This window comes from Lithobates pipiens, unplaced genomic scaffold, assembly GCF_037356315.1.
Source record: "Lithobates pipiens isolate NorthernLeopardFrog02 unplaced genomic scaffold, aLitPip1_a1.2 Scaffold_18, whole genome shotgun sequence".
Taxonomy (NCBI): domain Eukaryota; kingdom Metazoa; phylum Chordata; class Amphibia; order Anura; family Ranidae; genus Lithobates; species Lithobates pipiens.
Window position 1 is genome coordinate 628,579,572 of NW_027507758.1, and position 22,656 is coordinate 628,602,227.

Here is a 22,656-nt window from a genome sequence, read left to right on the forward strand (position 1 = left end):
CGGAAGAAACGCCGAGGGAGCATGTCAGCTCCCTCGGCGTGGATCGTGCCAGATGTCGGGGCCTCGTTCTAAAGTAAGTATTTCATAATGAGCTAGTATGCGGTGCATACTAGCTCATTATGCCTTTTGCTTTGCAGGTGTTAAAAAAATAAAAAATTGCGGGTTTACTACCGCTTTAAGGCTTATTAAGCGTAGAAGCTGATATATATATATGTTAGGTATATAAAGCATGTATTGGAATAGACATTTCACCATGATCACATTTCTTAATCAGATCCATTACAATCCCCTCTTGAAACTGTCTATTTTAAACTGTCCCTCATACTAAAAGTCATATTCCCCTGGCCCATTCTCCTCTGCAACTCTTTTGGGCTGTATATAGAGAAGAGCAGTGACTAATTCACTACCCCCCTCGATACAGCTTAGAAAGGGGCAATCAGGTGCTGTCTGTCCCTGTAATCCTATGGTGTGTGACTGTAATGGAGCGTAACACATAATCATCATCAAGTCTTATATAATCTTCATTATCATCATCTGGTATTAACTGGTTCACAAACACGGGAGTCGTTTGGTTAACAGCTTTTTCTACACACTTCTTAAAGCAGGGAAGAACACAGCAGAGCATGACAGTTAGGGTCACTAGAATTATCAGAATGACTATTCCAATCTGTGTTTAAATTCCCTGCCATCCCCCCTTGATCTAGGTGAAGTACTGATCCCAGGGGTTGGAGAGCCCTGAATTCTTCTTTAATTCTTTGGACAAATCCTTAAGTTCTCGATGGCTAAAGTCACTTTACCATTTGGGCCTGTGTTATCTGGGATATAGGTACAGCATGTACTTGTTTCGGACATCATCTTACATACACCACCCTTTTGAATGAATGAATGAATGAAATACTTATATAGCGCACAATGCGAACTGAATCGCCTCTAGGCGCTTTTCAGCTAGGACCATATCTAATGCCATACGGTTTTAGAAGGTCATATGTGAAGCGGCTTCTAGTTGTTCAGCTAAACCTTGGAGTGCATCTCTAGTGTAATTAACAAACCTTTGTTGGTTATAGTAGATGTAATTTATCCAGTCTATATTCTTTTTTACAGTGATGATGAGGATTAGGGATTCGAATCCTGCTGCTACTTGGTCTCTTGCTTTGAACTCATATGGGACCCCTCTTAGGACCCCTATGGCGTCTATATATACATGAGGGTCAAAGCTCCCTGCTGGGGCACTCCTACGCCTCCTGTTAGGCCTGGGTGCGTTGTTTGTATCTGGCTTTGGGTTCTCTGAGAGAATATGTAGAGGCATTAGGGCCTTGTCAAGTGCACATTCTCCTATCCACTGTCCTGCCGATCCTCTTCTAATTTTCATGTCTCCACAGACCCAGTACACGTCTCCCAAAGACTAGACTTGATTTTGCACCAGAAATGCAGACACCTCACTATAAGATCCACAGTAACCCTTAGTGAAATTCCCTAGAGATTTCCCCACTCTCTGATACTGTCCATAGCATGTGTAATTGCCAGGATATATGGTGATACCTTCTCCTGACTTGGGGTTCTTGGTGACTATGGGATATTCCTTCTTCCAATGTTCACACAGGGAGTGGTTAGTGGTTGTGTTGGTAAATAGGCAGGAAACATGTCTCATGTTTGGGGGGTATGTTTAGGGGTACCGTTCCTAAATGTGGTCTAGTCCCCCCACACACACATAGCAGTTGGTCTTATTGTGTTTCCCTGTACTGTACCTCATCCACTCGAGCCACAAGTTGACATCTGACAACCTGGTTTCTGCAGCCATAGTATCCTCAAAGGTAAGGTCTGCTATGGACACCATGTCTTTAATGTCTGTATATGGGGCTTCAGGGGGTTTGGGCTAGCTGTGGATTGGGGAACTCCCCACTCTGGGTTATTGAACATATCTTTGAGTTGGAAAGGCTTTCTAAAACTGGGATACCCACTTCCCCACCATAGGCCCAAAACATAGGTCTCGCTGTCTCCTGGGCTAGGATTCTCAATGGTCAACCTGAAGTCTTTGGTGTAATACTGATCTGTGTGCTTGTTGATTGTCATTCTATCTAAGAGTGACTTCCCATTTTTGTCCTTTTTATTTTGGGGCATTTTCAGGTTTGTTCCCCCAGTTTGTAGCCCCAGTGTTCCAACCCACTGCTCCCCAGGAATCACAGTTGTTACCCCAATAGGAATCAGTAACGCATAAATACGCAGTCATGGGTCTTACTGTTTCATCCCAGGAGTCACACGTTTCGGGAAAATTACAAACTTAATTATATATTGCTCAAACATGCCATGGGTATATGTGGAATTACACCCAAAAATACATTCTGCTGCTTCTCCTGAGTACAGGGATACCACATGTGTGAGACTTTTTGGGAGCCTAGCCGTGTACAGGACCCTGAAAACCAATCACCGCATTCAGGATTGCTAAGGGCGTAAAATGGTGATTTCACTTCCACACTACCTATCACAGCTTTGGAGGCCATGAAATGAAAAGATAGCACAAACCCCCCCCCCCCCCCCTTCCCAAATGACCCAATTTTGGAAAGAAGACACTTCAAGCTATTTGCAGAGAGACATGGTGAGTCCATGGAATATTTAATTTTTTGCCACAAGTTTTGGGAAAATTAAAAAAAAAAAAAAATATATATATATATATATATATATATATATATATATATATAAACTTTTTGGGAGCTTAGCGTACAGGACCCCAAAATCCAATCACAAATTTATGTCAAATACTTACCATAATTTTCCTTTCCTGATAGGCTCCATGGCAGCATATGTGTGGGTTAGCCCTGCCTCCATAGCTACCCAATAGGACCCCTCTCCCATAAATCTTTGCTCCAGGCTGCTATCCGTGTTCTGTAACTAGCCTTCTCTAGACATTTGGGAGGGAACTCCTGCTGCCATGGAACCTATCAGGAAAGGAAAATTCCGGTAAGTAATTGACATAAATTTTCAGTTTTCCTGACAGGCACCATGGCAGCATACGTGTGGGAAATAACTCGCCAAACACAAAATGTTGAGCAAAGAAACCAAAATTTATTTAACATTGTCAACCAAAATTAATGGACAACAGAGCAGCTGGTTCAACACAATAATGAGAAACAAACGTGTTAATAGAAGACCACGAAGCCAAACTGCAAATGATTTCAGGCGCGGCATGCCGAACTGTTGCCCATGAGGTCGAGATACGCCGGGTCGAATGAGCCATCTTTGCCTCAGGAGGAGCTAAGCCCTTTGCTCTTTATGCCCTCTGAATGGTCTGTACAATCCAAGAAGAAATTGATCTACCCGAAGCTCGCATTCCCTTGTTATTGCCATGGAGAAGAACGAAGAGAAACTCTGTTTGTCTGAAAGGAGCCATAGCCTCCAGATATTGCTTTAGAGTGTGACCTACATCCAGCGGATGAACATCTCGATTGTCTGATGTTTTAAAAGTAGAGAGCACAATCTCCTGATTTTCGTGAAATACTGAGGTCACTTTAGGGTTTGACCCTAACATGGGAATTAAGACTGCTCTGTCTGAGAAAAAGGTCAGAAAAGGTTCCTCTGAACCTAGATTTCTAATTTCTGAAACTCTTTTGGCTGAAGTTATAGCCACCAGGAAATTAGTCTTAAGTGTGAGGTCTCTTAAGGACAGAGGTTTGTCAGGATCTAATCCGAGATTGAAAAGAAAATTCAGAACAAGGGGGGGGTCCTATTTGGGGAACCTAGGTCTCCTTTGAGGTCTAAGCCTGACTGCTCCTTTAAAGAATTGTCGTATCAGGGCATGGTTTTCCCAGGAAACTCCAGTGAAGGCCGAAATGGCCGATACTTGAACCCTTAGTGAACTAACTGCTAGGGATAGATCCAGACCTGACTGAAGAAAACTCAGAATATCTTGGACTGCTGGAGAATTACAAGAATTCGACCTGGATGACATGTGAATCACAAATCTGGACCATATGCGCTCATATGCTCTATTAGTACTTTTCCATCTGGCACTGAGAAGGGTTGGAATAGCTTCTTCTGGACAGCCAAGAGCTTCTAGCCTTCTGCTCTCAAGAACCACACCCTGAGTTGTAGGCAGGATGGACACGGGTGTAACCTCGTGCCTTGAGACAATAGATCTGGCCTGAGAGGCTGGGAAACTGGGTCTTGATGGCTGAGGAGTAATAACAGAGGGAATCAAGGCCTGTTGGGCCAGTATGGAATCACCGCTATGATCTCGACCTTCTCTGTTTTGAGTCTCCAAAGGAATTGAAGAATCACTGGCACCGGAGGGAAGGCATAGGCTTTCCGAAACCTCCAATGATCTGTGAGAGCATCCGTCCCATATGCCTGAGGGTCTCTGAACCTTGAGTAATATTTGTTCATCTTGTGATTGCAAGGGGAAGCAAATAGATTGACCTCTGGAGACACTCCCAGGGTCAGAAGCCAATCGAATACTTCTCTGTGGAGAGACCACTCTTTGTTGTCCATTTGGACACGTGATAGGAAGTCCGCCTGAACATTCTGAATCCCTGGAATGTAAACCACAGAGATGTTGGACAAGTTCTTCTGAGCCCAGCTCATTATTGGCTCCACTTCCTGTAATAGGGACCAGCTGCGAGTCCCACCTCGCTTCCTTATGTAAGCCACACCGGTTGTATTGTCCAACCTTAACATTACTGATGAATTCATCACTAGATGGCGAAATGATAGGAGTGCCTAAAAGGCTGCCCTCAACTCCAGAATGTTGGAGACAACCCCTTGAGAAGGGAATGACCACCTGCCCTGAGCCACTTCCGAAAGACAGTGAGCGCCCCATCCCTGATGTTACCGTGACCCATGAAATGGGAATGATCGAATCATGATTGTGCAGATTCTTCCCTTGAAGCCACCAAAGGAGAGACATCCTCATGGTTGGAGTAAGGAGTATGCACTGGGTTTGGCTGATCAAATCCCATTGCTGTAGAAACCCCTTCTGGAAAGGCCGTGTGTGCCATTGGCCCCACTTCACCATAGGAATGGTGGCTGTCATTGTGCCAATTACTTTCAGGCATTGTAGAGCAGCAAGTTGAGAAGACATGAGGGCTGTGTGTATTCTGTCTCGGATCACTCCAATATTCTCTTCTGGAAGGGAAATAGTGCCTTCTACCGTGTTGAACTGAGCCCCTAGAAACACAAGGGATTGCGTTGAATCTAGATGGCTGTTCTCTAAATTCAGAAGCCATCCAAATTCTTGCAGGGTTGAGATGACTAAATTCTTGTGCTCTAAGAGCTGATCTCTGTTCCGGGATAGTAGAAGCAAGTCTTCCAGATAGTGGTAGAGGCGAACACCTTTGACCCGAAGAAGAACCACGATGGCTAACAGGACCTTGGAGAAGACTCGAGGTGATATTATTAACCCGAAGGGAAGACGCGTAAACTGTAGATGCTGATCACCTACCACAAAGCGGAGGAATTGCTGAAAGTCCTTTGCCACTGGCACGTGAAAGTATGCATCCTTCAGATCGATCAAAATAAACCAGTCTCCTAGATGTACTGACTGTTGAATTGTAAGTAAGGATTTCATTTTGAATTTTTTCTTCCGAATAAAGGAATTAAGATGGGTTAAGTCTATAACTGGCCTCCATGTGCCATTTTTCTTCTGTACCATGAATAGGGGAAAATAAATACCTTTGCCACATTCGTCTTCTGGAATGGGTATGGCTGTGCCTTGATCCAGTAAACAGTTCACGTAGGTCAATAGGACCTGCTTTTTCTCCTCTGAACCTGTAAGAGCTGTGGGAACAAATCTTAGTCTTGGGGTGTTGATGAAGACCCACTTGTGACCAGAGGATACCGTCTTGACATTCCAATAATCCCAAATTGAGGCCGCCGAAACATGCCGGAAGTGGAGAAGCCGAGCCCCCACCTGACATGTTTGAGCGGACCCAATTTCAAAAGGATTTAGTGGAATCCTGGTTGCCGGAGGAACCAGAACCACCTTTTGTGTTTTTTTTAAAGCAAGATTGTCTGGACTTCCAGGATCTTGAAAACTCCCAACCAGGCCTATAGCTGCACGCTTCCCTAGCATGATCAGAGTTTTGCCTCCTTGGGAAAGAATGTTTCTGGTTCGTCTGTCTTGAGGGAGGAAACCAGATTTCCCACCTGTGGCCCGGGTTGTGGCACTATCAAGTTTATTGCCAAATAAAGATGTTCCCTCAAATAGGATACGGCACCAACCCTGTTTTGACGCTGGATCCGCCAACCATGGACGGAGCCATAACGCACGGCGTGCTGAAACAGCCACCATCATAGCCTGGGACATCAGGCGGATGACATCAATAGAGGACTCCCCAAAAAAAGCAGACGCCAGCCTGATTTCCTGGATAGGAGAATCTTTAGCAGTTTCAATGGAAATACCTCTTAGGAATTCATCAATATTGTCAGCCCAGGATTCTATGGCCTTGGAAACTGCCGCTATCGCAAGTACTGGCTTGCATGCCATTCCAGATGTCAGATAAATCCTTTTTAAATCTGAATCGATCCGTCTTTCCAAAGGATCTTTAAAAGATACAGTGTCCTCTAAGGGAAGAGTTACATATCTTACTAAACGCATGAGCGCTGCATCCACCAACGGAGCTGACTCAAGGTGTTTTACTTCCTCTTCCTTGAAAGGATACAGCTTCAGAATTTTTGACTGCATGGAACTCTTTTTGTCCATCTTGCTCCATTCATCAGAGATGATATCACCCAATTCAGAAAGAAAAGGAAAATATTGTCGCTCCTTATTGAGCTGCTTAAAATTTTTTCTCTCTTTTGGGGGGAAGTAATAGGGTCTTCCCACTTCAGAGCCTCTCTCACTGCCTTGACCAAGGAAGGAACCAATCCATATTCAAATCCCATTCCTGGATCTTCCAGATCCGATTCGCTGTCTGAGACAGGAGCAGAGTGGCGACTTGGTTGGGAGAATTGCCATGTCTCTTGCAACAAAACTTCTCCCACTGGAGGGCATAATGGGTCTGATGGGGACTCACAGGGCTGTTGAGCTTCCCTTTCCTGCAGGGACTCCTTCACAACCCATCTCACCATTGACTCTAAACACTGGTCTGCGCCATCCCTCTCATCTGTGGCTTTAGAGAAGCAGTGATCACAGAGGGATTTGTCTGTTGAAACAGGCATCCTGCACCCCCAGCATGACTTTTCTGGCCTCTTACTAGAGTTCTCACTAAAGGGGGCGAGTAAAATCTTTACTGTGCTGTTCAGATCTGGTAGAAGACCTATGATGGCTAGACCTTGAGGAGGATTTTCGGTGGTGTGATTTTGACGATCCACTCGTCTATGAGAACTATGCTGTGGATTAGACCTAGAAGGGCTGTAAAACAGAAAGACAGGAAGAAATACATAGAAGTCAACTAGTAACCTATGCTCAACGCTCTCCTTAAAATTGACAGAAAACCAGGCTGACATACCTATTATGAGTGGGCTGGCCACTAGGGGGCAGTGAGGAATCCATAATATCACCAACACTGAGAACTGTAGAAATAAAAACCCCCATTAAAGTGGAGGGCCACCCTGATAAAAAAAATACATTAAATATGAAAAAAAAAAATCATTAAAAAAAAAATGAAAAAAAATTTTTTTTTTAACTTACCAGAAATGCCTGTTGCTAGGCACATCATCCTAATCTGTCTCTTCCTCCTCCGCGGAGATCTTCTTTCTTCTCTCCTCCGTGTGGCGTCTTCTAGGTAATGGGTCACGCTGTGTTCTGGGAACTGTGTGTCCCAGAACAAAGCGCGCCCCATTCACAAAGCACTGCGCGACTCGCGCATGCGCAGTAGGAAACGGGCAGTGAAGCCGCAAGGCTCCATTGCTTGTTTCCATTATTTGAAATGGCGGCGCCGGGACCCGAGAGCCGAGGGATGGGTCAGCCTCGGGCGGCCGACATCGCGGGCGCCCTGGACAGGTAAGTGTGTTTATAAAGTCAGCAGTTACAGTGTTTGCAGCTGCTGACTTTTAATTTTTTTTTTTTTTAAACCGGCCCTCCTCTTTAAGCTGTCAACCAAGAAAAAACAATCCCTAGCATAAGGGATTGTTCCTACCTTAATTCGCCACAATAATAGCCCCGAGAAGCCGATGTATCCTCTACGATCATTCCCGGGGCTCTGACAGCTCTCTACAGATTTTAAATGTGGTGCTCGTGACGTCATCGGCAACGTAAGACGCGAGGCGCTCGCGCGCATGCTTGAGAACCAAGCCTCGCTTTCGAACTGGGGCCGCGCATGTGCAGAACCCTGCGCAATACCCGGAAACAGGAAAGAGCGGCCAGGGAACACAGAAGCGTCAGTGGCCAGCACAGAACCAGCTATAGACAATACAGGAAAATAGAGGTACATGCAAAATACACATAAACACTGCTGCCATGTAGATATAGAGACTCACCACACCACCAACGATAACCTGGCCGAGATGTTTAGGTACACACACAAACCGGACCTCCTGGCAGATAATGGCCACCTATAGCAACAGGCAAAAGGCCATACGCACTTGGATGATCAGAATCCAGTCCTTCAGTGCTACTCTGCAATATACTCCATACCCTGCTTAACAGTCAGGGCCTATTGGAGGAAAATAACTTGTCACTCGGCCAAATGATCGTGGTGAAGTCATCTTCAGGTAGGAGAACCATCTCGTCCTACGGAGGAGGACAAAAAAGGAACACGGATAGCAGCCTGGAGCAAAGATTTATGGGAGAGGGGTCCTATTGGGTAGTTATGGAGGTGGGGTGAAACCACACATATTCTGCCATGGAGCCTGTCAGGAAATTGTAATTTTACTCCTCACTACCTATCACAGTTACGGTGGCCCTGAAATGTCCAGATAGCACAGCCCCCCCCCCCCCCCAAAGGACCCCATTTTGGAAAGTAGACACCCCAAGGTATTTTCTAAAAGGCATGATGAGTATTTTGCAGCTCTCATTTGTTTTTGAAAAATTAAGAAAGGAAAGATTTTTTTTTTTCTTTTTTCAATTTTCAAACCTTTGTGACAAAAAGTGAGATCTGCAAAATACTCACCATGCCTCTCAGCAAATAGCTTGGGATGTCTACTTTGGGGTTTATTGGATTTTTTTTTTATAACAAAAATTAGAAAATTCTTTTTCCATTTGTTGTGATTAAAATGGTATTTCTATGTACCTGACAAAGACCAGCTAGGTATAATTACGACAATTACCATACTTACCGTATTTATCGGCGTATAAAACGCACTTTTTTCCCCTTAAAATCAGGGGAAAATTGCGTGTGCGTGTTATATGCTGATTCCCCACCATTTTGCAGCCTCTGGGAGGCTTTTAGCCTCCTTCTGCCGTTCTCGGCTGCTTTCGCCCGCCTTCGGCCCTTCTCGGGGGCTTTCGGCCGCCTTCGGCTCTTTTCATCGACCGAGACACGGCGAGAATGGCCGAAAGCCGCCGAGAAGGGCCAAAGGCTGGCGAAAGCCGACGGGAAGGGCCGCAGGCGGCCGAAAGCCGACGGGAAGGGCCGAAAGCCAACGAGAACGGCCGAAGGCGGCCGAGAACTACCGAGCGCCGCCAAGATACACAGGACATCTCGGCGACGCCATTTTTAAAAAGAAAAGCTAAAAATAAAACAGACAAGGCTGAAAATGACACAGACAAGGGGACAAGGCTGCATTGATGGACAAGGCTGCAATGGTGGACAAGGCTGCATGACAAAGCTGCATATGACACCGACAAGGGTGCAGTGATGGACAGGCTGCATGACAAGGCTGCAAATGACACTGACAAGGCTTCAGATGGACACTGATAAGGCTGCATTGATGGGCATTTAAATGTAAATTTTTTTTTTCTTAAACTTCCCTCCTAAACGTTTTTTTCCTTAAAATTCCCTCCTAAACTTGTGGTGCGTGTTATATGCCGGCGCGTGTTATACGCCGATAAATACGGTATATCACAAAAAATAAAAATCGCAGAGGCAATCAAATACCATCAAAAGAAATTTCCATTTGTGGGAAAAAAAGTATGCAAATTTTGTTTGGGTACAACAATGCATGGCTGCATGATTACCAGTTAAAGCAGTGCAGTGCCAAATTGTAAAAAGTGCTCTGGTCATTGAGGGGCCAATTTTTCAGGGGCTGAAGTGGTTAATAGAGATAAGAGTGATTTCCTGTGACCTCCCAGAATCCTCCTCACCTCTCCGGTCAGGTCTGTTTTATTATTAGAGATAAGAGTGATGTCATGTGACCTCCCAGAATCCTCCTCACCTCTCCGGTCAGGTCTGTGTTTTATTAATAGAGATAAGAGTGATGTCATGTGACCTCCCAGAATCCCCCTCACCTCTCCAGTCAGGTCTGTGTTTTATTAATAGAGATAAGGTGATGCCATGTGACCTCCCAGAATCCTCCTCACCTCTCCAGTCAGGTCTGTGTTTTATTAATAGAGATAAGAGTGATGTCATGTAAACCTCCCAGAATCCTCCTCACCTCTCCGGTCAGGTCTGTGTTTTATTAATAGAGAAAAGGTGATGTCATGTGACCTCCCAGAATCCCCCTCACCTCTCCGGTCAGGTCTGTGTTTTATTAATAGAGATAAGTGATGTCATGTAAACCTCCCAGAATCCTCCTCACCTCTCCGGTCAGGTCTGTGTTTTATTAATAGAGAAAAGGTGATGTCATGTGACCTCCCAGAATCCCCCTCACCTCTCCGGTCAGGTCTGTGTTTTATTAATAGAGATAAGTGATGTCATGTAAACCTCCCAGAATCCTCCTCACCTCTCCGGTCAGGTCTGTGTTTTATTAATAGAGAAAAGGTGATGTCATGTGACCTCCCAGAATCCCCCTCACCTCTCCGGTCAGGTCTGTGTTTTATTAATAGAGATAAGAGTGATGTCATGTGACCTCCCAGAATCCTCCTCACCTCTCCGGTCAGGTCTGTGTTTTATTAATAGAGATAAGGTGATGTCATGTGACCTCCTAGAATCCTCCTCACCTCTCCGGTCAGGTCTGTGTTTTATTAACCTCCCTGGCGGTACGATTATTTCGGATTTTAGGTGCTAAAAGCGGTACCATTATTTTGCATGAAAATTTGGCGTTTTATATTGTAGTCCTCCAATTCTTAGGAATAACTCTCTTAAATCTGTCCAAACCAGAGTCTAGCAGACATCCCGGGTATGATAAAGTTTGAAAAATTAAATCATAAATTATAATATAATAAATAATTATAAATAATTGTACCAAATAATAATATAACAATAATAAAAATTATTCAATAATGTAATCAAATCAAAAACACTGAAATTTGCTCAGTTGCAGAATTGTCACTGTCATTACTTTTCAGTATTTGATGACGGATCTCCCCACAAATCGCTATCGCTCAATTCTGCGAGTGATTCTAATTTATTATCGCTGTTTTCTAGCTGGTCTAAAATCATTTTTGATGTACAGTGACAGTTTTGGTTGCTATGGGCAATCTCCAGTTTCCAGGCATAAAGAACAGTTTTTATTATATAAAACTGCATGCAGGACACTGGGCAGAGCACTAGGGACAAAGGGGATGTGAAATATTTACATACAGCAATGTAATCTGTAAGATTACATTATACTGTATGTATACTGTGTGTTTCACTTTTTGAATTTGGCGCCGATCTCCGTGCCCGTGCGTCGCAACGCTCGCAGGGCACGGAGATTGGCGATGTAATGCATCGAGCGAGACACGGCTCGCTCGTACAGCGGGGAGACAACGCTGGATCCGAGGGAGAAGGTAAGTAAACCTCCTCCTGGATCCAGCGATGCAGTCCCGAGTCTGACTCGGGGATACCGCTCTTGGTATAAAAAATCCACCCCGAGTCAGACTCGGGAATACCGTCAGGGGGGTTAATAGAGATAAGAGTGATGTCATGTGACCTCCCAGAATCCTCCTCATCTCTCCGGTCAGGTCTGTGTTTTATTAATAGAGATAAGAGTGATGTCATGTGACCTCCCAGAATCCTCCTCATCTCTCCGGTCAGGTCTGTGTTTTATTAATAGAGATAAGAGTGATGTCATGTGACCTCCCAGAATCCCCCTCACCTCTCCGGTCAGGTCTGTGTTTTATTAATAGAGATAAGAGTGATGTCATGTGACCTCCCAGAATCCTCCTCATCTCTCCGGTCAGGTCTGTGTTTTATTAATAGAGATAAGAGTGATGTCATGTGACCTCCCAGAATCCCCCTCACCTCTCCGGTCAGGTCTGTGTTTTATTAATAGAGATAAGAGTGATGTCATGTGACCTCCCAGAATCCCCCTCACCTCTCCGGTCAGGTCTGTATTTTATTAATAGCACAAAGCTTTGGCCGTCTACAGTGACATTGAGGATTCCAGTCTCGGGTTGAACCCAAATTGCAGTTGCAGTGACAGGCCGCCTCCATCTTCAGCTGGTAACCAAGGCTAGTGGTTCTCTGGTTGCCCCTCTGACATTTCTGGCCCCCAAGTCACCTTTATGCTATACCCTACCCTGCTATACCTTACACATGCATACTTTGTGAGTGCATTTTTATTTTTCAATAGATTGTCAATTATTTTTAATGCTACTCTATGGGGCTGTACTGTTGTTTCTTCCAGTGGTTAGAAAGGGAGCACCCTCTCTGGTCTTCTAGTGGCAGCTCCTAGTTTTAGCTATGTTTAGCACTCTGGGCAATCCTACCCAGACCTTTTATTACTGTTGGTATATATGAATATTATTGTCATTCACCAATTATTATTTTCCACAATTTCTATCCCTTACTTCTTATTTGGTACGTTTATTTATTTTATACATATTGTATGATGAATATGATTCACTACAACTACAATCCACATCATGTCTGGTTTATCAGACCACTCCTGAGTGCTGTAGTGTTTCTGGGCTTGTGAGGCTAATTCATTCCTATATTTACAATTTATGGATACATTAGGGGTCTAATAGACCTCCAATGACTCCCCGTCCTTCACAGCATGTAACCCAGTACAGATCTGCTCAGTTACATGTAACCCCTGACTGTAAGAGTTATGGCCTCTATATTGTATGTCAAGGATAGACTAAATAAAGTGTACAATAGTTACATATAGTTAGTCAGGTTGAAAAAAGAGACTAAGTCCATTCAGTTCAATCACAAAAATATATATATATATATATATATATATATATATATATATATATATATATATATACACAATCCCATATACCCAATTCTATACCCACAGTTGATCCAGAGGAAGGTGAAAAACCCCAGCAGAGTATGATCCAATTTGCTAAAGCAGGGGAAATTAATCCTTCCTGATCCCCCCCGAGAGGCAATCGGATTTTCCCCGGATCAACTTTCCCTATAAATATCAGTACCCAGTTATATTATGTACACTTAGGAAATAATCCAGGCCTTTCTTAAAGCAATCTACTGAGCTGGCCAGAACCACCTCTGCAGGGAGTCTATTCCACATCTCTCATGCCGCATACACACGATCGGAATACTCGTCGGAAAAAGCTCTGATGGTTTTCCCGACGGAATTCGGCTCAAGCTGTCTTGCCTACACACGGTCACATCAAATTCCGATCATTTATAACGCGGTGACGTACAACATGTACGACGTGACTAGAAAAAGGAAGTTCAATAGCCAGTAGCCAATAGCTTCTGTCTCGTAGTTGAATCTGAGCATGCGTGATTTTTGGCGTGTCGGAATTGCATACACACGATCAGAATTATCCATAGAAAGTTTTTCCGTCGGGAAAATTGAGAACATGCTATCATTTTTTGGCTGGCGGAAATTCGGACAGCTAAATTCCGAGCATACACACGGTCGCATTTTCCGATGAAAAGCTCTCATCAGCCTTTTTCTGGCTGGAATTCCGATCGTGTGTACGCGGCATAAGAGTGATCCAGGGGGCTGTATAGCAGCCTGATCCCATTCACACTGCAGATGGCCCGGTCCCCCCACCATGACCCCTCCAGTGTAGTTCCTGGGCTCTCCTGCTCATCTTGGGAGCCTGAGACCACATCCAGGAAGGAAGCCAAGAGAGAGGAGACTGGTGACAGTCCACCCCCTGATCTCCTCTGAATGAAGGCGGCAGTCCTCGTTGTTCACTGGCAAAGGAAACATGTAACTGGACGCCATCTGTGCATTGGAGGGTAGAGGAGACATGTGAGGGCTAATACACCCCCCATGTCTCATAAGGAGGACCTGTCACCTGCACACTGATATCACATTGGGGTTTGTTATACACTTGTGATAGCAATACAGCTAAATAATAAAAATAAACAAGTTAAAAAATATGAATTATAAAAAAAGTATTAAAAAAAATGAAACAAGTAAAAAAAAAAAAATTAAAAAAAAAAGATGATAAAATGTATGTAAAAAAATAAAAGTAACCCCCATTGCCTCGTACATACCTGTAAACACACCCATACCGTGTATATGTGTATGTAGAGCGTGATCGCACCACACGTGAGGGATCACCACGAATATCGGAGTGAGAGGAATAATTCTACCACCAGAGATCACACTTAAAAATTCTAATAAAGTGTATTAATAAAAAAGTTTCCCTGCACACACCGGCAAATGCAAATATTTTAAATACTCCCCCCCCCCCCCTTTTTTTTTTATAAGTAATAACATACCCTCTATTTTCAACTGCATAGAGAGCTGGGAGAGATAAAAAGCAGTACACTGGTCTTCCCAGTGGATGAGACGTACCAGCAGAAGTCTAAGCTTTGGAGGAGAGCAGGCTGAGTTCTCAGTACAGCCCGCACCCTGACCACACTGTGCTCATGCCTAGTGTAAATAGTAAATTGTTTTTTAATAGGAAAGCAGAGGGAGTGGCAGGATCACCAGAGATTTCACACAAAGGAGGCAATACAAAGAGAACAGGAGACTTCTTCATACCAGTACATGGGACAGCAGGCACATATCAGGAATATGACATGTTGGGTTTACATACTCTTTAACTTATATCCTTCAGTGTGTACTGTACTGATAAGTGCATGATCTCAGGTATTAGTATGACATCATTCTTGATGAAGGAAACGAACGGGACTATAAATAGAAAATGTGTTGGAAGAGCATGTCAAGCATTGTCCCAGCTATTACAAAATTTGTGATATAATTAAAATCGATGTGATTTCCTATGATCGTCAGCTCCATCTAGAGATTGTAATAAGTATTTATTTTCTGAAATACCTCCATCCGGCAAATTAGAGCAATACCACATTATTGCCACTAGGTGGAACCAATGGTAATAGGAAATCATTGTATGAAATAAAATATGATGTTCTCTGTTCCAAGACTACATTTCAGTACACACTTCCTACAATTATTACTGGACTTTCCATGACCAGCTTTGAAATGTTAGCTATAGGAGGCAAGACGCTCTCCCCGTCACAGTCTCTGAATATCAACAGATTTCACATGTCTTTATTATACTGAATATTGTTTCTACAATTGCATGTTACTGATGATTGTAGTCACTGCCCCTTTGTGTATTCCGAGGACGGCCTTTGGGCCCATCTCCCTTCACCTCTTTTCTAATCAAATATTTTTGTAAATATAAAAAATAACCAATATTTCTTACAGCTGGAGGAATGCGTGCAACATTCATTTAACTATTTTTTTAATAGACAACTAAATATTTACAAAAGCTACAAAATAGATGAAAGGTAATGACTCCATTTTTATTTTTCTCCTGCTATGAATGGCCGACACGGTACAACACTTCATCCATGTCTTTGGTGATCTCTGATCTCCTTATAAACTGTTTGTTACATGATGAAGATCAGCCATGGAGTATATCTGAGGTGTATATCAGGGTGTGCTTCTTCCCCACATGAGAGCTGTGATGTCCAGCAACATTCATATAGAAGACATTTCCCGCACTCAAGGCATTAATACACCTCAAGGGTTGTGTGGGATCCCCGATGTACAGGAAGACAGGACTTCAGTGAAGAACAATTCCCTCACTCAGGACAGGAATACGGCTTCTCCTTGTGTGAGATCTCTGATGTTTGAAAAGATTGCACTTCAGTGAAAAACATTTCCCGCACTCAGGACAGGAATATGGCTTCTCCCCCGTGTGAGATCTCCGATGTTTGAAAAGATTGGACTTTTGTGAAAAACATTTCCCGCACTCAGGACAGGAGTACGGCTTCTCCCCCGTGTGAGATCTCTGATGTGCGGAAAGACTGGACTTTACTGAAAAACATTTCCCGCACTCAGGACAGGAATACGGCTTCTCCCCCGTGTGAGATCTCTGATGTATGACAAGTTCTGATTTTTGTACAAAATATTTCCCGCACTCAGGACAGGAATATTGCTTTTCCCTCATGTGAGATCTCTGATGTCGGTGATAAAAGGATTGGCTTGAAAAACATTTCCCACACTCAGAACAGGAGTACGGTTTTTCCCCTGTGTGAAGCCTTTGATGTGTGGCAAGATGTGATTTAATTACAAAACATTTCCCACACTCCGGACAGGAATACGGCTTCTCCCCTGTGTGAAATCTCTGATGTGTATAAAGATTGGACTTCTGTGAAAAACATTTCCCACATTCAAGACAAGAATATCGCTTCTCTCCCTTGTGCAGAGTTGAATAATGTATTTGAAGATGGGACTTCTGTGAAAAACATTTCCCGCACTCAGGACAGGAATATGGCTTCTCCCCTGTGTGCAATCTCTGATGTGTGTAAAGACTGGACTTCAGTGAAAAACATTTCCCGCACTCAGGACAGGAATACGGCTTCTCCCCTGTGTGCAATCTCTGATGTGTGTAAAGACTGGACTTCAGTGAAAAACATTTCCCGCACTCAGGACAGGAATACGGCTTCTCTCCTGTGTGAGATCTTTTATGCACATCAAGTTTGGATTTAGAATGGAAACACTTCCCGCACTCAGTACAGGAAAAGCTCTTCTCTGTTGGAAGGACGGCCCCGTCCCTCACAGTCTGAGGTTCCTCAGGATAAGAGGAATACGATGGTCCATCTACACTGTGTGGTGCCGGATGGACATTTGAGGTAGTCGGGTTTTCTCCTGGACTATACTGTGTGATGTCCTCATCTTCTACTTTACAGTCTGGAGACAAAGTGAGACAATCCTCTGAGGTTTTCCTCATCTCCCGTCCATCTACTAAAATAGAAATACAAAGATTATTACTAGACATGAGCTGATTGGTTCCCCTAAACCAGGACTCCGCCCACATCAGGCAGCTTTGTCTCTGAGGATCTTACAATTCCCCCCTCAAGGTAACTAGTAAATGGATCCTCTGATCTCCTACCAGATCATTTCTTTATTCATGGACCTTAGTCAGAGAGTGAGGAAACAACGAGAACTGTCTTTTATAGGAGTGACAGTGATGAGGGGATTATAGGACGAGTGTCCCCTCCCCCTCTATCACTCATTGCCATCTTCCCAACACAAGAAGTCCTGCACTTCCTTATTTAGTCCATGATTTAGTGATGAACCCCCACCAGAGGTCAGAGAGTGAGGATGGGGGAGAACAACCAAGATGAAGACTGGACTGATCCTGAAGACCCCCATCATTGGGTTATTGACTCCTCCCTCATTATCACTTTCTGTTTAAGGTTAAAAAGTTTATCAAGTTATTATCAACATGTAAAAGTTTGTGCTCCAATCAAATCATTAGATACATATTATGTGTATATACTGTATAGCAGTGGGTAGAGGAGAGAGAGTAGAAGTCAGGACTATGTAATGTACAACTAGGGATGAGCTCATGTTCGACTTGAACATTGCCTGTTAGGCAAACAGTCAACAATTTGGGTTGTTCGTGGCAAATTCGAAAAGCCGCGGAACACCCTGTACAAGTCTATGGGAGAAATCTAAAGTGCTAATTTTAAAAGCTAATATGCAAGCTACTGTCCTAAAAAGTGTTTGGGGACCTGGGTCCTGCCCCAGGGGACATGGATCAATGCAAAAAGTTTTAAAAACTTGTTTTTTCAGTAGTAGTGATAGTATGCCCGTGAAGGGGCGCATGTTTCCCATGCTTAGAACTGTCCCTGAACAAAGTGTAATTTCTGCAGGAAAAAAAGTATTTTAAAATCGCTCGCGGCTATAATGAATTGTCGGCTCCCGTAATAGAGAGAACACTCATTGAAAGACATTGATAAAAAATAAAAAAAAGCGTGGGGTTCCACCAAATTCAATTACCAGGCCCTTCAGGTCTGGTATGGATATTAAGGGGAACCCTGCATCAATTTGAAAAAAAAAAAATGACGTGGGGTTCCCCCTAATTATCCATACCAGACCCTTTATCCGAGCACGCAACCTGGCAAGCCGCAGGAAAAGTGGGGGGGGGGGGGCGAGAGAGCGCCCCCCCCCCCTCCTGAACCGTACCAGGCTATATGCCCTCAACATTGGGAGGATGCTTTGGGGTCCCCCCCAAAGCACCATGTCCTCATGTTGATGAGGACAATGGCCTCATCCCCACAACCCTGGCCAGTGGTTGTGGGGGTCTGCAAGTGGGGGGGGGCTTATCAGAATCTGGAAGCCCCCTTTAACAAGGGGACCCCCAGATCCCAGCCCCCCCTTGTTTGAAATGGTAAGGGGGTACAAAAGTACCCCTACCATTTCACAAAGAAAGTGTAAAAAATAGTTAAATAAGACAAACACACTTTTGAAAAACTCCTTTATTAAAAAAAAAAAAAATTCCAGCGGTGGTAATCAATTCTTGCTTTCCAACGACGGATGATCATCTCTCCGGGGTCCAGCGATGGCTGATCTGATCCAGCGACGGGTGATCTCTCCCTCCAGTCCAGCGCAGTGCAGTCCATCCATCCTTCCTCTGTCTCCACTGGCAGAGACACTATGGGATCCCGACAGCCTGACATATTTTATATGAGGAGGGCGGGGCCACCCGTAACCTTACCCCGCCCCCCTCTGACGCTAGTGGGGAAGCCTGGCTTCCCCAATGACGTGTGGGTGACCCCGCCCCCCTCTGATGTAACGGAAACCTGTGCAGGGTCATCCATACGTCATTGGGGAAGCCAGGCTTCCCCAGTTGCGTCAGAGGGGGGCGGGGTAAGGTGACGGGTGGCCCTGCCCTCCTGATATAAGAAATGTCAGGCTGCCGGGATCCCATAGTGTCTCCTCCAGTCGAGACAGAGGAAGGATGGATGGACTGTGCTGCGCTGGACTGGAGGGAGAGATCACCCGTCTCTGGATCAGATCAGCCATCGCTGGACCCCGGAGAGATGATCATCCGTCGTTGGAAAGCAAGAATTGATTACCACAGCTGGAATCTTTTTTTATTTTTAATAAAGGACTTTTTCAAAAGTGTGTTTGTCTTATTTAACAATTTTTTACACTTTCTTTGTGAAATGGTAGGGGTACTTTTGTACCCCCTTACCATTTCAAACAAGGGGGGGGCCGGGATCTGGGGGTCCCCTTGTTAAAGGGGGCTTCCAGATTCTGATAAGCCCCCGGCCCACAGACCCCCACAACCACCGGCCAGGGTTGTGGGGATGAGGCCCTTGTCCTCATCAACATGGGGACATGGTGCTTTGGGGGGACCCCAAGGCATCCTCCCAATGTTGAGGGCATGTGGCCTGGTACGGTTCAGGAGGGGAGGCGCTCTCTCGTCTTTTTTTAAAAAAATTGACGCGGGGTTCCCCTTAATATCCATACCAGACCTGAAGGGCCTGGTAATTGAATTTGGGGGAACCCCACGCTTTTTTTTATATCAATGACTTTCAATGAGTGTTCTCTGTATTACGGGAGCCAACCATTCATTATAGCCGCGAGTGATTTTAAATGACTTTTTTTCCTGCAGAAATGACACTTTGTGCAGGGACAGTTCTAAGCACGGGAAACATGCACCCCTTTAGAGGCATACTATAGACACCCCCCAGGTACGAAATTTAAAGGAATATTACACTTTTATTGTTTCACTTTAATCATTATTAAAATCACTGCTCCCAAAAAAACGGCCATTTTTAAAACTTTTTTTTGCATTGCAACATGTCCCCTGGTGCAGGACCCAGGTCCCCAAATGCTTTTTAGGACAGTAACTTGCATATTTTGCATATTAGCTTTTAAAATTAGCACTTTAGATTTTGAACATTCGAGTCCCATAGACTTTAATAGGGTTGTAAAGTTCACACGAAGTTTAGGTCTGTTCAGGTTCTGGTGCGAACCGAACCGGGGGGGGGGGGCTCATCGGCTCATCCTTATGTACAACATATTGTATGAGATACAACAGATAGGACTATATCGTATCAGAATGATGAAATGTACAACATAAATTAATGAATGAATGATTGACTTGTATAGCGCTACCTATGCGAACTGAATCGCCTCAGGGTGCTTTTTGCCGCCGGTGTCCATCTGCAGTATAGCACGATCCTTTTCCCAAACAGAGTATATAGTGCAGGGGTCAGGAGTATGTAATGTACAATATCAATTATATAGTGTAAGGGTCAGGACTCATAATATTGGTATTCAGTGAAGCTTAAACAATTACTTGAGACAAGTTGCAGAGGTCCCACACTGCTGCCTCCCATCTCCTGAGACTGCACTCAGTGACTTGGGTCTGAGACTATACAGACATATCCCTCCACCCGGTACAGCCAGCAAATAACAGAGTAAGTAACCCTGGGAGGAGAATTGTTCTATCAGAGATCTTACTAGACCTGGGCATAGGGCAGAAGACCATTGGCCTGCCAGCTGAACCCCAGAATGTCCATTAATCCAGTCTAGATACATAAATTGTGTCTGCAGCACAGAGAAGGAAGATTATCTGAGAGAAATACAGGACGGGAACACAGCTCAGGAAAGTGACCAGGGGATTACAGGCTGATATCACTCCCCACACTACTCTGGACCAGTGAGCAGTATGGGTGGAGGAATGTATTTAGTGTTAATGACCCACCTGTGCTGATCTCTGTACGAGTCTCCTCCTCTATAAATGTCCCCGTTATTCCATCCTCCTCCATAGACTGCTGATCATCCCTCACATACCTCTCTTCTTCTGATTTCACCTCAAATTCTATATCGATTGGATCTCCACTCTAAATCAAGAAAATGAGAGAGAAATAAGATATAAGCTTTAATATTGTGACATCACATAAAAATCCAAACATTGTCACACAAGCCCATGTTCTAGATGATCTGTCCCACCAACCTTGTAACAGTGAGGGATGGTGTGACCTTCCTGTGTGGAATCCCGGGAATACAGAGGACGGGGACATCTCTCTGGTGGGTTCCTGGTATTAGGTGGTTCCATCATATCCTTGTGTCCTTCTGAAAACTCCTCCATCACTCCATCCTCCTCATCCTTCACTTTATACTCTTCTTTAACAACAAAATTATAATTCCCGAGGTTTCCACTCTGAATATATAATAAAACATTCGTTGTAACAATCATGCTGTGTATAAATCAGAACTACCAATAATTGTCAATCATCTACCTGATGATGGTGAGGGATGGTGTGACCTTCCTGTATGGAATCCCGGGAATACAAAAGACGGGGACATCTCTCTGGTGGGTTCCTGGTATTTGGTGTCTCCATCATATTCTTGTGTCCTTCTGAAAACTCCTCCATCACTCCATACTCCTCATCCTCCTCTTTATACTCTTCTTTAACAACAATATTATAATCCCCATGGATTCCACTCTGAATATATAATAAAACATTCATTGTAACTAGAGATGGGCTGAACACCTCCCAGTTTGGTTTGCACCAGAACTCCCGAACAGAGAAAAAGTTGTGACTGAAACAGCGAACCGTAATAATGTCTATGAGAAAAAGTCCCCATTTTGAAAGCTTATATACAGTCCTTCCCTGGGGGACATGTATCAATGAAAAATATATATATTTTTTTAAAGATTGTTTTTCCAGGAGAAGAAATTTTAATGATGCTTAACCACTTACCTACCGGGCTCTTATATCCACTTCCTGCCCAGAGCCATTTCCAGCTTTCAGCGCTCTCACGATTTGAATGACAATTACTCAGTCATGCAGCACTATGTGAACAAAATAGCTGATAAACAGCGATTATTAAACTCCGCGCCACTAAAAATAATCGTGAATTTGATCAATAATCAGTGAAAAATAGATAACTAATAGCTGCTCCCTAAAAAAACAAGGAAAAACTTGTCATACTAGAAATATACTAATGATAGGGGCGCTAGTGCAGATGTAAATAACAAAAAAATTTGAAAAAAAGTGACAATCATAAAACATCTAAAATAATCCACACCATATCACAAAGCTGCAATAAACAACAAAAAATGCAAGCAAAGTAAATAAAGTCCCACGTTCAGGTAATGGAACTCCAAAGTCCGAAAACAAATGTGATTTTTTCAGTGAAAAACTCCTTCTGAATCCATAAATCGGAAAAAGTTTAAATCTTCTATAACGTGATAAACCGTCCCTTCACCAACCAACTTATGGATAAGGAAAAAACAACACCCCACTTTTAAAGATAAAGATGTCTTCTTACCAGATGCTGTTGACTACTTTAATTAAAAAGATAGTCAAATAGGCTTATGCAGGTTGATTCCCTGCTGACATGGAATGTGATGGACCTCATATGGACAGAAGCTTCTTCCTCATAGGCTCAGATAGGTCATAAAAAAAGCCAAACAAAAATCCCATAGCATAATACCGTTTAATCATAAAATCAATTTAAAAAACATAAGGCCAAGTGGCTGCTTAC

General features: G+C 43.8%; 1 protein-coding gene across 1 annotated transcript in view; it reads right to left on the bottom strand.

Moving 5' to 3' along the window:
• LOC143986874 (uncharacterized) overlaps positions 1 to 22,656 on the bottom strand; it is a 259,820-nt gene that overhangs the window by 137,151 nt on the left and 100,013 nt on the right. Inside the window, 8 exon segments of the mRNA XM_077485281.1 lie at positions 5,036 to 5,766; positions 7,185 to 7,342; positions 14,180 to 14,232; positions 15,900 to 15,970; positions 15,973 to 17,106; positions 20,867 to 21,005; positions 21,119 to 21,325; positions 21,405 to 21,611. Of these exon segments, the coding sequence (XP_077341407.1) occupies positions 5,036 to 5,766; positions 7,185 to 7,342; positions 14,180 to 14,232; positions 15,900 to 15,970; positions 15,973 to 17,106; positions 20,867 to 21,005; positions 21,119 to 21,325; positions 21,405 to 21,611 (2,700 nt within the window).